A 16,747-nucleotide genomic window follows, 5' to 3' on the forward strand; every position below is an offset into this window, starting at 1 on the left:
AGCGCGAAAACCATTAGCCCTGCCCACCGCGCCTCTACAAAATATCCAAGTACTGTGTAACTATTACAGCCTGTACCTGAGCAGTTTTCCCAGTACAATGACGAAAAACCCGCTAAAACTTCTAAGATAGCTTACAATATAGTGCGATAAAAAGAATATAATTTAATTACTTGTCAAGAATGAGTATGTAATAAAGCCAGGAACGCTGGAAGGCGTTGTGACCAAGAGAAAAGGAAGCTCTGAGAACGTGCGGGAATGATAGTTTTCTGAGCAGGGGGAGACAGGGGGTGGGAACCCGGGAGATAGGGTGCGGGAAGCTGGAGAGGAAAGAGAAGGAAGCGGAAGTTCGGGAATCATTTATTAAGCGTTACATTTAGCCTATTTTTAGACTTCTGGGCCGACGGAAAAATGAAAATTCGCCCTTGGGCTGAAAAACTGACCTACTTCCGGTAAAACTGGAAACCCTTTTACGGTGGTTACATCATAGGTCATGAGATGTTGTCGCTTAAGCTGTCAAAAGACGTGAGTAAGAGGAGCAAGGCTGAGAACAAAGGAAAAGAGGATAAGGAAACGCCTAATGATTGCACACCTAAATAACTATGATGTGTTTTGAGTCTCCTTATTTACAGGGGACGGGAGCGAGAGGGATGAGGGCGGGAGTCGAGGGATAAAGGTACGGGGAAGCGGGAGGTTCTTATCCCTCTGCCCCTCCCCCCCCCCCCCCCCCCCCCGCCTCCACTTCTGAGTTCAGAGAAGAGAGCACTCTCTGGTTAAGGACAAGAAAAAACACCAACAACCAGAGAACGCAAGCTGTCAATATGTTTCAAAAGTAACAATAATAATTCTAGACCGGTTACGTTTACGCTACTTTTATTGCCGTGCTTTTTAACATTACATTATTTTTATAAATCTACTTCTATTTGACCATTAAGTTACAAAATTCACAGCGGCAATTCGTTTTAAAACTACTTATTCGTTCTTTAAGAAGCGGGATTTTCCTTCCTTGTTTCGGTCCGGTCATTTGTACCATAGCGTGCACTGTTCCTTATCCTGTAAAGCCTATGGAAAATGAAAATCGGCCATTAACTTAAATTTAGAAGCTACGTAGAGATAACGACATGGAAAATGAGTGAGCACTAGGCTGTTGACGAAATGAGTAATATTGGAAAAAGAACGAGTGAGAGCAATGAAGAATGAGAAAGTGAACCAGTGGATAAGTAGATTAAAACTAATTAAATCATAGCTAGCGGAGCCGCGCAATCAGTCTCAGTCAGGTACTTAAGCGTGTGTCAAAATCCAACAAAGTGCGCCCGTGAAGTGGGTGAAGTTAATATCATTACCTTTCGTTCTGCGAAATGAATTCCTAGTTCTTGTAATGTTTTAAAACAATTGATTTGCTTTACTTTGATACAGAGGCAAAAAATCCGAAGTGACCCTTGTTAATTAAATTGATAGATCGTTTACAACTAACTGTTCGCTTCTATGACAATGAACACGCGTTACCTCAACATCTGAAATGAGTTGTGTCGACGTATCGATCTGGGTCGTTCTCATTCATACGACGAAGCTCCAATTGCAAGTGAACGTGATTTGTCATATCGCGTTTCCCATCATTTCCATACTCGGTAGCCATGTCAGTCATTTCACCGATAATTGTGCCTTCATCGACATCTGTTCCCATCAATTCATCTTTTACTTTCACGTAAAACAACGTCACTTCGTAGGCTGGGAAATAAGACAGACACAAAAACTTCATACTTCATACGAAAGATTCAACAACAAATAACATGCACCAGGGAAGACATACGTTTGGTGTGGTGCTCGTTTTCGAAACAACTGGATTAATTTTTCTTTGTACAAATGGTTCCTCGGGTACAGAATAAACCACACCAGTTTCTGTACAAACTGACTGGGAGGCACTAATGAATGCGTGCTTTAACACCCCAAAATTGGTGCCTTCGTCGAATATATGAATACAAAAAAATATATATTAAATTGTTCTCAAAGACAAAATAATCTCCCCAAAATATGCTACTCTACGCCAAAAACTACTGGTAAAAATTGACTACTTCCTAAAATAAGAAACTCGCTTATTGCAACATTTAAAATATTAATATTACTGTAAACACGCAAATGGTTCAGGAATTTGATATGAACGAAATGAATGTTACATCATATGTTTTCTACACGTGTTTTTTTTTTTTTTTTTCTTCAATGCGTTAGAGCTGATTTTAAGTTTTTGGGTTTTCGGCAGTTTCAGTGTTTTTAGTTCCTTGTTACCTGAAAATTGCAAGTAAACTCTTGTGCGCCTCGACGCACTCGTGAAAGTCTGTAGAAAGAGGATCCCAAAGAAAGCCAAACATCGGCCCGGGGACTCACCAGGGTAACGAAAAGTATCCCGCCAATCAAAAACCACGTGGAACATTTTCAAATAGGAATCCCTACTTTAAGAATTTTGCAACAATACCGATAAATTCGATTTATATCTTAGTTTAAGAACTAGCCCTTGTTAGTTTAATTCTTACCGAGAAATCAGAAGTTGTAAAATGTAAAAAATGTTCAGTCGTGCTTGAAATTTTCCAAAATAGTCAAACTTTGAAGAAATAATGTCCTGTTTTTCACAAGACGATGTTTATGATTGAAAGTTCCATTTCCTCTCCTCTTAGATTTTGCAGCTGTGATATTATTTTCAGCGGTATACTGTGTGGTTACTAGGCTGGCTTTATCGTGATAAATCGTAATTCAGTAACAACAAACTTGCTGATAAGTTTATATACCTGACCATATTCCACGTCCTTTCATGAGGACACCGACGTTGTGTACACGGCCTACATTTTTTGCTCCTCCAAGGGGTATGCGGACACGAGTAACTGTAGCGGGTATAGGTGAGTAGATGTCGGAGCCGGGATCGCACACGATATCAATGCCTTTGTGACGATAGCGCAGTGTCTTCTCTCCGACTTGTTTACTTCTGTGCATCAAAACAAAAAGAACAAGACGGACAATTGCCCGTTAGCTCATTCGTTCCTCTTGAACGGTAAATCTACCAACGCAATAATCAAAGTCTCGCGCTATCGGTCAACGGCAATCCCAGTCCGCTGGTTTGGGCTGGTCACGTTGCTCTTCGAACATGGGAGATGACCGTAAACAATTACAAAGGAGGGTTAATTGCGTATTTTCCATTGACCATTCGGATGATCATACTTTTTGCACTGGACTGAAAAATGGCCCTTTTTTTGAAGTAAAGTTTCCTAAACTAATCAGTTTTCAATTCTGAAATATTTCTAAATATCTTCCAGATTATTTTAACTCTAACTCATTAATTTACACCAACAACACCATACCGTGATGCTCCATACCCTCCGCAACCCTGACGATCACATCCTCTTATCTCGTTGGAAGGGTTGCTTGCGCAAATCTGTGAAAGGCACGGCATTCTGCCACTTTCGCCTGGAAGTCCGATAACAGTACCAAATCAGTTCATAACTTGTATTTTGCTTGGCTTCTAATAGATTTCTCGCTTGATTATGAGATGTTTTGCTGTATCGTGCAACCGTGAAAAAACTATGAACATCAACATTAAACCCCTGAATTTTTTCCGGTTTGTCTCACAAAATCCAAAATATCGACAGCTGCAGGAATTAAGAGGATTTTCCACATACTTATGCAAAAGAAAAGACTTCCAAAGGCTATACGTTTCTATAATAAAGTCCCAAAGACATTATGCTATTTATAGAATCTTTAGTAACAAAGATTTGGTTTTTGTTTTTTGTTTAGATTCATACCTCTACGTTACGTGAAGGACAGGCTTTCGGCTTAACACTACATCACTATTTTACAGAAGTTGAAGCAAAATTTGCCTTCTGGTGCAAAATTTTGAAAGGTTTGAGAACACAGACCAGAATTAATTAGTGAACTAACCTACATGTGACTGAGCGATTATGATTCCCAACACGACCGCAAACACAAATGAAGATTTCATGGTGAACGCTGTCTCAGAACACGTTAACAACCGACAAAATCTGTGAGAACACAAAACTGTTCTGTGGTATTTATAACAATTTCAATGTCTTCATTGAGCTTGCGCGAAACAAGGTGAGTACAGGAACTCGAAAGAGTCAGCTTTTACAAAAGCAGCCGTCAAAAGCAGTCACGAATCTTGGCACGATATCTTGACACGTTCCGAATAAGAACAACTTACACTGTAGCGTAAAAGGAACACTATTCACCACTCACTCGATAGAATCAGCATTTACAATCACAGCTGTCAAAAGCAGTCATGATCCTGGCACACTATTGTGGCACGTTCCTAATAAGAGCATTGTATAAGCACAAGCTGTTACTATTAGCTCATAAAGGTTTTAATGGCATCTCTCCGGTACCTATTACCCACCTATTTACCACATACATACACTAACAAAATAGGAATGAAAATGACGTTGTCCGTGGCTAAGCCCAACACCAACTCCGTTCGTAAGTCAATTTATTCATCGATTTCCAACACAAACTGTTTTAAAAATGGAATATGATGCTCATATATGTATTTAACAATTATTCCACGACCGCGCGTTGGATATGAGTTGGTAGATACCCACTAAACGTCAGTGGAAAGATGGTTTTACTAAAAACGCCCCCAAAATATAGAAAACAAAACTAAAATAAAAAGAAAAATGCCCCCAAAAAATTACGTGCACGTTTACCATATTTGTAGCTCATATACCATGATGGCTTATCCAATGAAAACTCTTGAATTGCATCATCCAATGATCCACGTTTTAATAAATATACATACCATTTTTGTAAATTGTAATTTTAATTGTAATAGCTCTATTTTAATTGCAGTTAGTTAGGAATACTTGTTTTATGTACACCTCAACGTCAGCTTTGCTGTAATTTTTGTCTTGTTTAATTCAATAAATGCAACTCAAAACAATTTATACTACATCGTATTAAAGAGAAACGCTAGCTATTCATCGCGGTAACACGAGCGATCGTTGGATCCTTTGCATTATTAAAAACTGGATCAATGGTTAATCCAATTAAACAGTTGGAATGGCTTACCCATCAGGTATATTGTTAAATATACCATACCCTGGAAGAGAAACGACAGAATTTAGTTGATATTCGCTTTGAATGAGAAACGCACTACTTGGAAGCCCCTGGCAGTACCCCTGAAAAATCGCATCTTGGAAGAAAACTGGTCACTCCGGTCACGCTAACTTTTCATTTTTCTGGCCCTAGCTTTCAGTGAGCTTGCGCGGAATAGGATGAGTGCGGAAACTCGTTAAAAACAGTCATGATCTTGGCACGTTATTGCGGCACGTTCCGAAGAACAACAACTTTCACTGCAGTGTAACAGGAACACGATTTACCTGCGGTTACAACAATCTTTCGATTATTTGTAGTGTACCACCGACAGAGAAAAGCGACAAAGGCCGATGTTCGTTTTGAATGAGAAACGTACCACTTAGAAGCATGATCAATGCACCTGAAAAATGCACCTTGGAAAAAAAACGAACCAACATTTTACCTCTCCAGCCCTAATTTTTTCTTGCGTTCTTCTGCCCACACGTATCATTTCATTATCACTACTTAACCCTAACCCTAACCCTATGGTTCGGCTACTCCATTATCACGTAGTCACGTAGTGCGTGATGAAGTTAAATGTGTGTGTACACTAACATAATGTGGTTTTCGCAATGCAGTCGTTATGTTACATAGACATACAATTGACTATTGTCCACAGGGGTTAGAGAAACTAACTAGCTTTACGAAAGCCGTGGGTTACAGTCCCACCTTTTTCCTGAGTTTTTTTTTTTTTTCCTTTTTCTCTTTTCGTATCACTTTCTTGTCCTAATTTAAATGTAATATAATAAAACAAGGGTAAGTGGGATAAATATGCCCCAAGATAAAACAGGGAACTTATCTTTGAGTAAAATAGAGCTGTTATGTCTTTTCTCCCTGTGATGTTTGGGGTAGTGTGGAGGAGTGATTTGAAATTAAACTTACCCCCTGCAAATCACGGAACCAGTCTAGCCATATGCTTGTCAATCGTTCCGATTCTTCCGCGATGTTTAACATATTCCAGAAGCAAAAAAGGCTGCCCAAAAGACTGTTTTAATGAATTTGTCCATCTTTCAAATGATATTTTGTCTTTCGACCTATTTTACTATCTATTTACAATGGGTATTCTTTAGGAGCATATTTCCAAGAGGTATTAAAAATTAGAATATTTGTTCATCCTTCAAGTGATATTTTGCCTTTCGACCTATTTTACTTTCTAATTACAAAGGGTATTATTTTAGAGCGTATTTCCAAGAGGTATTAAAATTTAGACGGAGTATTTCAGCCAAACCGACGCAGGCTTCATTTTAATAAGCAGACTCTCGTTTGCATATATTTATACTAAAAGAGAATTCTAGAGTGTGGAACTGGGGACTAATTAGGCCCCGAAATTCTGTGACTGCTGTGCTGCAACGGAAGTCTATTCTAGAGTCTGAAGTTGTGGGATGCGAAGAAAGAGGTCTGAAATATTTTTGTACCTCGATTATTGAATGTTCCCCTGGAACTAATGGCAAAGTTGTGTTTCATAGTCCAGGAGTTCTTGTACCAGGAGTTCTTGAACGTTTCTGTTGCACACGGGACGATTTCCCATAGATGTTAACTTAGAAACCTGAGATATAAAATTAAAGTAAACTAATAAAAAGAACAGGACGAGGCATACAAGGCATGAAAACCCAACGATTTGGAAAATACCCTTTCCCCCACTAACGGGATTTCTGTTGGTGCAGGCGCGCGAGGTAACGCTTACTGGAAACAAGAATGGCAATTAGTAGAAATCTACTACCGCTCTATGCCGTCCTCTTCTTGGCTATGCTACTCACTATTTATTCTGTTGTACATAGTGAGCAGCGTAGCAGTGTGTGCTTGTTAACAAAATGGCGGCCGGGTCTTTGCATTTTCGAAGCGTCTGTGAGAAGGATTTGTTGTTTAAGTTTTGAACTAGTAGCTTTATACTAAAACAATTAGATTTAAATTCGCGCGACTACTATTCGAGCGTGACTTAATTGCAACAACGACAAAATGACCTGGTGGAGAAGATTTTTTGAATCGTGCTAGCCTTAACCCTTTGAATACCAACTACGCATATATGCGTAATTAATGGTCGTGCTCTTTGTACCACTTGTGACGTCATCAATTTAAATGTCATCAGATATTCTTGATAAGCTGATAGTAGTGCTAGGCTAGCCCTTTCCGCACAATTGTCAGGTTTAGATATCGACCACATTCCGACGTCGCAAATCGAAAAACAAGGTTATCAGTTTTTGGTGCATAATTACGCATATATGCGTAATTAATGGTCGTGCTCTTTGTACCACTTGTGACGTCATCAATTTAAATGTCATCAGATATTCTTGATAAGCTGATAGTAGTGCTAGGCTAACCCTTTCCGCACAATTGTCAGGTTTAGATATCGACCACATTCCGACGTCGCAAATCGAAAAACAAGGTTATCAGTTTTTGGTGCAAAAACGGTGGTAAAATGGTCCACAACGCCTATGATTGATCAAGGTCCATTTCTAGACTTCGCCCGTAATTAGCATCCAACTTTTCACTGCAGCCAGAAAGAGCATACAATGCAAAAGGTAGCTAGTGTAAAAGTAGTCTCCTCCGCAGCCGTTTTTTGGGATGTCACGCAACGCTCCCCCCAAAGAAACTTTCTTTGGGGGAGCGTTGCGTGACATCCCAAAAACGGCTGCGGAGGAGACTAGTGTAAAAGGGCAAAGAAAAACAGAAAGGAAAGGGCCAACAAACGAAATTGAGAACGGTTAATGGCAAAAATAAAGTCCAAATTTTGGCTTATGCGCATGCCCGTAATTGAAGTTTTGCTCAATTTTGTACCTAATCCTCGAAAAAGCTCTCCTTTTAGCAAAAAAAAGCTTTTTTAGCACAACTTAGGTTTATTTAGCGTCATGGCAGCTAAAAAACCTGACTAAACGGTTAAAAACGGTATTTTTTGGCAAAAGTTTGGTATTCAAAGGGTTAATTAGGCGAAGTATTATTGGACTTAAACTCTGCGGGAATAGCTCAGTTGCTCCATGAAGGAAAAGCAACGTATATCAAGTTGAACCCGGCTATTTCGAACTCTTTAATAGGTAGGAAAGAAAACAACTCAAATAAATAGAGGGGATTCGGGTCAGCAGTAAATACTAGAATAGTAATACAATAACGTTAACTTGACATGAAAATAACAATTAATGATATGCAATTAACGTGATGGAATGTCATTTTGTTTGACCAAGTTGGCTCGGATTTGATTTTGGTTTGTTCAATAAAACGTACAATGTCATCTTCAGTAATTCAAAGATATCTCACCGAAGCCAAAAACTGGTAAAACGATTGCTTGTCAAAATTGGCGTCTGTTATAATAAAATGTGCAATCCGATTGGTCTAGGCAATTTATTAAGAAATATTTGATTGGTCAGGACAGTCGATATCTGGGAGTGATATCGTATTACTAACTGGGAAATGATATTGTATCACTTCTCTAATGGTATGGACTTTGCTCATGGCCTTATCACACTGATTTGGAAGCATAATATGAAATCAATAGTCACCACGAAATTGTTTTGTATCGGTTTTCAATTCACCCCAAGGAGTTTACAGTCTAAAAATCTCTAATATCTGAATTATTTACGGGAAACGAACAATATCGAAGTTATGCATTATCGTCAATCGAAAAAGGCGACCGCCATTGTCAATAACCTATATCGACCGACGTGCAATAACACATTTGTTTCTTTCCTTAATCGCCTTTTCAAATTGTCAAATGCTAACTAATTCCGCGCTGACCACTCAACCAGAAAAGCTTTTAATTTTAAAAATCCCACTCACAACAATGCAGTTAATATTCTGAAAAGTAAACAGTTTTAGATGGCGACTACATTTGTTGAAGGTCACGATCTTTTTCTAACTAAATTATCAGGATTTATCGTATTACGCCGATCTTTATCGTTTCTAAACCTCATGCCAAGAGGAACACTATTACTTTGATCGCAAGTTTTAAATCACCGGTTAACCTGGAACAATGAGAAGATTTCAGTGTTCTTTTAATAGAACTGACCAACCAACTAATTTTAAAATGATTTAATGATCCACAGTTTGACCAGCTCGCCGCAAACTAGACCTAAAAATAATGGATCAAGTAACATCTATGGAATCTCTATAATATGCGTTTGGCAAATGGTGTTTAGTTTTGGAAAAGGAATGGCACGACTCGCTAAGGACTGTTAGAACTCCAAACGGCTAAACCAAACTATTGTTTTACTATTAGTTTAAGATCCAAGTATTTTGTAATTATTACAATCAGTACGTAAGCATTTTTGCTAGCGCAATATCGCCAACGAACCTATTTGTTTTCTTTTCCGTAGTATGACGGAACAACAGCAATTCTAATTTCACACGACGCCGGAGGAATTTGAAAACGGTTTCACTCTGATCATGAAAACGCATCAAATAGTTTCGGTCCATACTACGCCGGAGAAATTTGAAAACGCAACAATAAGCGGTCATTTTGGATTTGTGTTTGAGGAAAACTCGGACATGGAAATTACATTCAATAGATATCGTGATGTCATCGTTTGCGAAAAGCTCCGTTTTCAAAATGTTCTCCGTTCACACTAAAACGAAAAGCCGGCGTTTTCAAATTCCTCCGGTTTGAACAGCGTTTTCGAAAAGTTTCGTTTTCGTGACGGATTAGTGTGGACGGTAAGCCTAACCGTAGAAATAAAGCTACGTTTTCAAATTCCTTCGGCGTGGTGTGAGAAGGGTCTAATCCAGTCCACTGCAATCACTCATCCATTGAGGTATTCAAAGAATCGGCCACGATTATATATTTTTAGCAAGATTTCGACAAATTCAAAGCTTTATCAACATGAGTAATAATGGTTGATTTTGTGTAACGTTATTGAACAAATCAAAAGATTGGAACTCATTAATTTGGAAAACATGGATGGCCATTAAACTAAGGCAGCGTCCACACTAGGCCGGAGGAATTTGAAAACGAAGGTTTCACCCTGAAAACGCATCAAATGTTTTCCGTCCACACTACGCCGGAGGAATTTGAAAACGCAACATTAACCGGTCATTTTGGATTTGTGTTCGAGTGAAACTCGGGTAGGGAAATCACATGATTATCGTGACGGTCATCGTTTTCGCAAAGCTCCGATTTTAAAATCTTTTCCGTCCACACGAAAACGAAAAGCTAGCGGTTTGAAAAGCGTTTCCGAAAAGCTCCGTTTTCGTGACGGATTAGTGTGGACGGTAGTCCAAACCGTAGAAATAATAATAAAACTGGTTTTTCGAATTTCTCCGGCTTAGTGTGGACAGGGCCTTAAATCAGTTTTCAAGCTTGGCTAACTTACCACGTTAGTTAGCAATTTGCAAATGTGTGGTCACAATTTTTTTGTGGAATGTCATAAAAATATATTGTTTACAGTATTTAACAATATAGCGGTGAGAAACAAAAATGGCTATTTATTTAGATGAAGTAATATTTATAGATAAACAATGCCTGGGGTGACATGACAATGATTTTTCAGGATATGCAAAGATTTCTAGTCACTTTACATTTGCATTTTACATCAGTGTTCAGTGATCTACTAGGACACGATTGTAATGATTCTTTGAGAGACAAAATTAAAAGTAATAACGAAACTTGATACAGGTATGACACAAAGTGTGGGCATGGTAAAATGTAAATGATATACAAGAGTGCTAAGTTCCACAACTTTTTCCACGAGGGTGGCCACTTGCAAGGATTTTTTTTGCCACTTCATCGCCGAAACAAAAACGTTCCTGTCTTTCAGTTTATTTAGTGAATAAACTTGATCTATTTTTTAGGACACAATAACATCAGAGAAAATAGAAAGCATTGAAACGGCCATAGTCAATTTGTCTTGCAGTTATTGTCTGCAAAATTAATGCTTAAGGTTTAAATTTCCGTTGTTTCGACCAAGCAAAAATATATCGCTTCCGGAAAAAAGTAACGAGGTCTAATTTCTGCATTACTTTAGAGGCAGATATCAGTCTAGTATATACATTGTAAGAAGAGTGATGTTGGTTTTTGAATTTTTTCATTTGAATTTACAGAAAACACACTCGAGTAAGGTCAATCTCATTTTCTTCATTCAAAATGAGAAAATACCCAAGTTTTGTTTGTTTGTTTTAGCATGTACGTTTGTCTTTCAAGGCTTTCGAAAGCCAATATTTAACCGATGTTATTCTGTAGGGATATATGCTTCATCGCCAACCAGAGACTCTGCCGAATATGTACATCTAACACGCGATTATTTCAAATAAGAAATCTCTGTAATAGCGTGGAAGTATTGTTCTACAATGTAGAGAAAACTGGAGAAACGACACTCTAAAACGAGAAAGCCACATCTCACTTTAGACTACCAATCCTTCCACATGCCCTCCTAATTGCACGATACAACCTTTTATAAGAATCCATAAAGTTTCTGTTGTTAAAGGAGTAAAGAATTGGATTGAGGGCAGTGTTAAGGTATCCCGTCATGAGAGTGACATAGAATACTTCGTCGGGTATCTTAATCAAACACTTATTGCACAGATTGCCGATGACGCTGAGGATGCTGAACGGCACCCAACACAGCAGAAACACGCTGACGATCACCGCAATCCGTTTGGCTGCTCTGATGTTCCGCTGCAGCAGCAGGCTTGCTTGTGTACCCTGGCTCACTGGTGAATCTATAGGTCGTACAGCCCGGGAATGCCGACGGATTTGGTTATAAATCATCAGATAAATCACACACATGGACAAAGCAGGAACGATGAAGTGCAATACGGAAACCAAGATGTTGTAAAGACGTGAACCGTTGAAGATGCATATGCCGCCGATGACGTTTTTTGGTCTAAGTTGCCACATCTTCCACCCCGTGTGAGGCAGCAGGGCACACACCAACGTGTAGAGCCACAGGGCGCCTATGTAACAGAGTATACGGCGTCTAGTCATAGCCTGTCTGCCGCGAAACTGATTTAGAGGCTCGCTCAATGTCATATAGCGGTCGATGCTCAAAACCAACAGGGTTAGATTAGAAGTAGGAATTGTAAGAAGGTATGCTGTGGTCCAAATGGTACACGCAGCTTCGCCATGGAACCACAGTCCGTTTGCCAAAATGACATACACATCGAATGGAATCGCTAAAATCGCCGTCACTAGGTCAGAAACCGCCAACGAAAGAATAAAAAGACTTGTAGTGGCCTTGCGTAGATTTGGGCTCAGGCTCGTTGCAACACAAACCAGGGTATTGCCTATGATGGCAGCCACGATGATCGCAATGAGGGAAGTTAGTATGAAGACGTTAAACGCCGGAGAAAAGAACAAAAATCCCTGAAATCCATTATTTGCTCGTGTTATGTTAGAGCCATCATCTTCTGAGGCGTTGTTGTTCACGGTCCTCATTCTGTTGTTACGTTCGTGCTAGGGCGCCTAAACGAGCTCCTACTAAGACAATCACACTCGGATGGTATATTAGAGTTAGGAACGCACTCTTAACTACATACGTGATTGACACTTGAGTGAGTCTTTGTTCTCAAGAATGGACAGTATTTTTTAGTAGTTTACAGTTTCCGATAACGATTTCCTTATGTGTTCTCTAAGAGTGCCTACATTGCTGTGAGATTTAACAATAAATTTTTTGCGCCAAATGTTTTCACGCTCATACCAGAAGTCATAAATTTGTGTTCATACTTTTAAAAAGCCGCGCACTTCGATCGGTAAACGGAAGTCGTTTATTGCCTTCGATTTTGCCAGAACAATATCAAATTAACTGAAACAATGATCTTACCCTGGTAGCAACATTCGACTCTGTTTCATCACATTCATTTTGATAATTCTCCAAATTAAGTCTTAACGGAGAGTTACAAATACTTAAAAGGGCAAAGCTGATTCCCTTTTCGGACAGTTTAGAACTCTCCCACGCAAAATAGATCTACGGCAGGTATAATATTGCTTACGTTTTATTCCTTCGATCAACAATATAACATCCATTTAACAAGTTCTTTAGCAGTTAACATTCCTATCAAGACACTATCGCTGAACTGTCTGTTGCCAAAGTTTGACATGTCTAATAGCTCCCGTGACACTAAAAATACAAACTGCATGTCCCAACGGTGAATACGAATACGATAAAACAAAGATTTCCGTTAAGTCAATATTGGCGATAATGGTTTAACGTAACTGAATAGAAAAAGTTGTTAAATATAGTAAGCGCACTCGGCCGATATTAGGTTTTGTTTTGTTGCTTGTAACTATGGGTTCTCACACGATAAATAAAATGCCTGTAGCTCTGTGAACATAATTATGATTATTCATATTTAATGCCATTACGTGATGCATTTTCTGTGGTTATCGACTTGTCAAAGTTCACTCGCTGACGTAATGCTTTTGAATAAAAAGCAAATATTAGATGCTCTAGATCTAAGGCGTTGCATTCAGAACTAATAAGTGTTTTCCTATAAAATTTTGTCAGTTCTCTTTTGCTATGCCCCACGAGATATCAAGTTATCAAGAAAATTGAAATCACTCGATTTTCCACTTACTTGAGATATAAGGACTTCCTGTGCTGTGATGTCCACATACCGTATATACCGCGAAGTGTTTCATTAATTGTACCGCTTATAAGCCCTCCCTCTTATCATCCCCTCCGGTTATAGGCTTATCTACCAGTAAAGAGAATATTACTTCCGATTATAAGCTCCCTCGGACACAAGCCCCCTTCTTGTTTAAAATGAAATGAATTCGATTTACTATGATGTTTTAATGTTTAATTAAAAACCAACATATGAAAAACGTATTTTGATCAACAGTGCTCGGTAGTTCCTTTTGAAACCTCCCCCCCCCCCCCCCCCCGGTAGTCGAAAATACAAGCGAAATATTTTCGTTAGGAATTTGGACTTCAGACTAACGGGGCTGCCAAGTGGTTTACTGAAAAGTTATTGACATAAGGGTTGTTCGGGTCGCTTATTCTCTTATGGTGTAACAAGTTTGACAAGTTCTAGAAGACAATGATCAATTTTAGTTTGTTTCCAGCCTTCGTATCGTTCCTTGTTTTTGGTTTGGAGTTTTTGCAGATTGCTCCTATTTCAAGTGTAAGTTATTTTGAGGTTATTCTTTACAACTATTCCCTGAAGTGCAATTAAAGATATTTGAATATTTCATGCGTAACTGATCTTCAAGCTAGATTGTTTTAGATTTCCTTCATGCATTTATGCAATTATGACGTCGACATTCCTTCTATCAAATAAAACCAGTGGAACTGACATTTTGATGATGATATCGACCCATCGTACATGCATCTTCATTTATACGACAAATTATAGCATTTCAGTAACAGTCTATTCTGTATAAAGAAAGCTGAAGTTTTTGAAAAATTTGCCAATAATCGTTAAACAACACAGTCAGCACAGGGTGCCCAGTTTATAACGTTGTAGTTCGTGTGGATGTGCTCTGTCTACTTTGATTACGCAGCAAGCTACTGGATTGTCGATTCCCGGATGTACGAGAAGAAGGATACCGCTGGACAAACTTGCGTCTTAAGCAGGGAACAACACTCGAAAAGGCGTTTCTAAACTTCTTGTTCCTCAGCGCATACAAATACGGGTTCAAAGCCGAGCTTAAGTATCCTAACATCAGGAATATAATGTTAAGCTCTCCGGGGGTGGCGTATAAACACGACATGCACTCAGTCATGTACATGACCGTGGTAACCATGCTGAAGATGGTGTGCGGCATCCAACAGAAAAAGAAAGCGCACGCTACAAACAAGATGTTCTTGGTTGTTTTGATTCTCTTTTTAAGGCTCCTGACGGAATTTCGTCCCACGCTGGATGAATTAGAATTTTCCTCGGGATTCAAGGCTTCCCCTTTGGTCATACCGCTAGCAATTTTGTAGATTCTCCAATAGAGTACACACATGAACAACGTGGGCAAGACGAAGTTCACGGTCGAGCTTAGCAAAGAGTACTCTGCAGTTATGTTGAACTGGCAACGATTGTTCTCCACGCTGCGAGGCAACCGCTTCCAACCCATGACAGGCATAAGAGCAAATAACCCCGAATAGATCCACAGAGAAAAAATTACCAGGGCTGCTCGCCTACGGGTCATAAACGGAGTTTGACGAAACCGATTTAGTGGATCCTTGAGGCTCTTATAACGGTCAACGCTGACGGCCAACAGGCTCCAAATAGATGTGGGCACGGTGATGAGATACGTTGATGTCCACACCTGACAGAGCGCTTCGCCGTGGGTCCAAGTTTGATTGGTTAAAAGTTGCTCCAGGTCGAAAGGCATCGAGAAGCAAGCGGTTAGCAAGTCGCTAAGAGCCAATGAAAAGATAAAGTGGTTGGTGGGTGGCATGCGAACGATTCCACTTACAATAAATGCGAAGCAGGCTAAAAGATTTCCAATTAGTGCCATGATAATTATGACAACATATACTGACGCACTGATGTACTTCAAGCCTGAACTTAGTGACGTCATATCTGATGTTGCCGAAACATTCGACGCGGAGAAATTCATCGCGAATCGTCGGTGGAGCGGAAATTAACGAAGGCTTGCAAAGATTCCGAACTGAGCGTTTGGTATGGTGGAGTGAGTGGCGTCTTTGTTTGCTTTAAAGTCCGACAACTCGTAAAATGCTTCAGTTACTTATTATGTCAAATCTGGAATAAAAGCTCAACACAAAAGGTAGAATCTTGTTCCGACTCGTAGAAACAACAAGAGAAAAGCCTTACGGCATAAATACTAACGATTCTTCAGTTTTGTATGCAGCAAACTTTAAGTTCCCTTTGACAGTCTTGGTTTTTGATACTTATCTTTTGGGCTTTTTAAGTTCCTCCCTGCAGATATTTGAAGATTCGTCGTTGAATTGTCCAAAAATTGTAAAAGTGTAGCTTCTTTGCCACTGTCCGACTCTGTGATAAAGACAGGCAGAAAGTTAATCTCTGAAAGCGTTTCTCTCCATGCGTCTGCATTCGTGTGGTTTGGGAAGTTCCATACCTTTCTGACTATAAAATACCTGGGCTTGTCAGCTTTAACTTCCCAATTTACTGATGCAGCTCGAATCTATATGATCTGGCGAGAGGAAGGAATGGATAATGATCAATTTACTATTGTTGGTCAGTAAGTTGTTCCGGTGATTGTTTAGTGTAGATAAACACTGGCGGACGAATCACCGATCGCTATTACAGGTACCTGTCAGTCCAATACTGAAAGAAAACCTTTTCATCTGGCAATTGACCAGCGAAAATTATCAAACTCCGTGACAGTAACTTAAGGCATCGCCAACAAAGGCGAAAGAATGACTTGATCACCCTTTACCTTGAGGCGAGAGGCATTCACGCGTAATCCAGTCATTTGTCTGGCTTTCTCAACGGAGGCGAGCAAACCACTTATCTCCTCCGCGCGCTTCAAAGTTGTTCAAGCTAAAACTATTAAAACCGCTTTGCAGTTTTCTTTTTGCAGTTATGTAGATGTATTTGCCTTTGTAGTTTCAGTAAATTACAATTGCTAAATACAAGACCTTTCTTGGCCTGTTAATTAAGAAACCACTTTTCGATTCTATTAACGTTGCGAAGTAAGGGAGTCACGCTTTGTGCACAAAACGTCGGAAAAACGCATCCCGAGGCGATTTTAATTTCAGTCACTTTTTGAACAATAATACTC

General features: G+C 39.4%; 3 protein-coding genes across 3 annotated transcripts; all 3 read right to left on the reverse strand.

The window, feature by feature from the left end:
- Positions 1-853: 853 nt before the first annotated feature.
- Positions 854-3,995, reverse strand: LOC110042582 (leukocyte cell-derived chemotaxin-2-like). The gene is made up of 5 exons (XM_020747941.2): positions 3,922-3,995; positions 3,345-3,450; positions 2,778-2,971; positions 1,504-1,725; positions 854-1,059 (listed from the first exon to the last, which is right to left on the reverse strand). The coding sequence occupies exons 1-4, from the start codon at positions 3,980-3,982 to the stop codon at positions 1,505-1,507; spliced, it is 582 nt and encodes a 193-aa protein (XP_020603600.1). The 5' UTR covers positions 3,983-3,995; the 3' UTR covers positions 854-1,059; position 1,504.
- Positions 3,996-10,514: 6,519 nt separating this feature from the next.
- On the reverse strand, positions 10,515-13,923 carry LOC149102046 (5-hydroxytryptamine receptor 4-like). Its single transcript, XM_089275251.1, has one exon. It carries the CDS (start codon positions 12,482-12,484, stop codon positions 11,447-11,449), a length of 1,038 nt encoding a protein of 345 aa, XP_089131377.1. The 5' UTR covers positions 12,485-13,923; the 3' UTR covers positions 10,515-11,446.
- On the reverse strand, positions 13,827-16,146 carry LOC110042595 (octopamine receptor beta-2R-like). Its single transcript, XM_020747957.2, has one exon. It carries the CDS (start codon positions 15,599-15,601, stop codon positions 14,501-14,503), a length of 1,101 nt encoding a protein of 366 aa, XP_020603616.2. The 5' UTR covers positions 15,602-16,146; the 3' UTR covers positions 13,827-14,500.
- Positions 16,147-16,747: the final 601 nt, after the last annotated feature.

This window comes from Orbicella faveolata, unplaced genomic scaffold (assembly GCF_042242905.1).
Source record: "Orbicella faveolata isolate gen_17 unplaced genomic scaffold, um_ofav_v1 contig_36, whole genome shotgun sequence".
NCBI lineage: Eukaryota > Metazoa > Cnidaria > Anthozoa > Scleractinia > Merulinidae > Orbicella > Orbicella faveolata.

Bases quoted from the DNA above. Each gene is read 5' to 3' on its own strand.
- LOC110042582 (XM_020747941.2), bottom strand. From the start codon at position 3,982: ATGAAATCTTCATTTGTGTTTGCGGTCGTGTTGGGAATCATAATCGCT. The intron at 3,451-3,921 runs GTTAGTTCACTA...TCGGACTTCCAG, and splicing joins AATCGCTCAGTCACATGTAG to GCGAAAGTGGCAGAATGCCG. The intron at 2,972-3,344 runs GTATGGTGTTGT...TTTGATGCACAG, and splicing joins GGAGGGTATGGAGCATCACG to AAGTAAACAAGTCGGAGAGA.
- LOC149102046 (XM_089275251.1), bottom strand. From the start codon at position 12,484: ATGAGGACCGTGAACAACAACGCCTCAGAAGATGATGGCTCTAACATA.
- LOC110042595 (XM_020747957.2), bottom strand. From the start codon at position 15,601: ATGAATTTCTCCGCGTCGAATGTTTCGGCAACATCAGATATGACGTCA.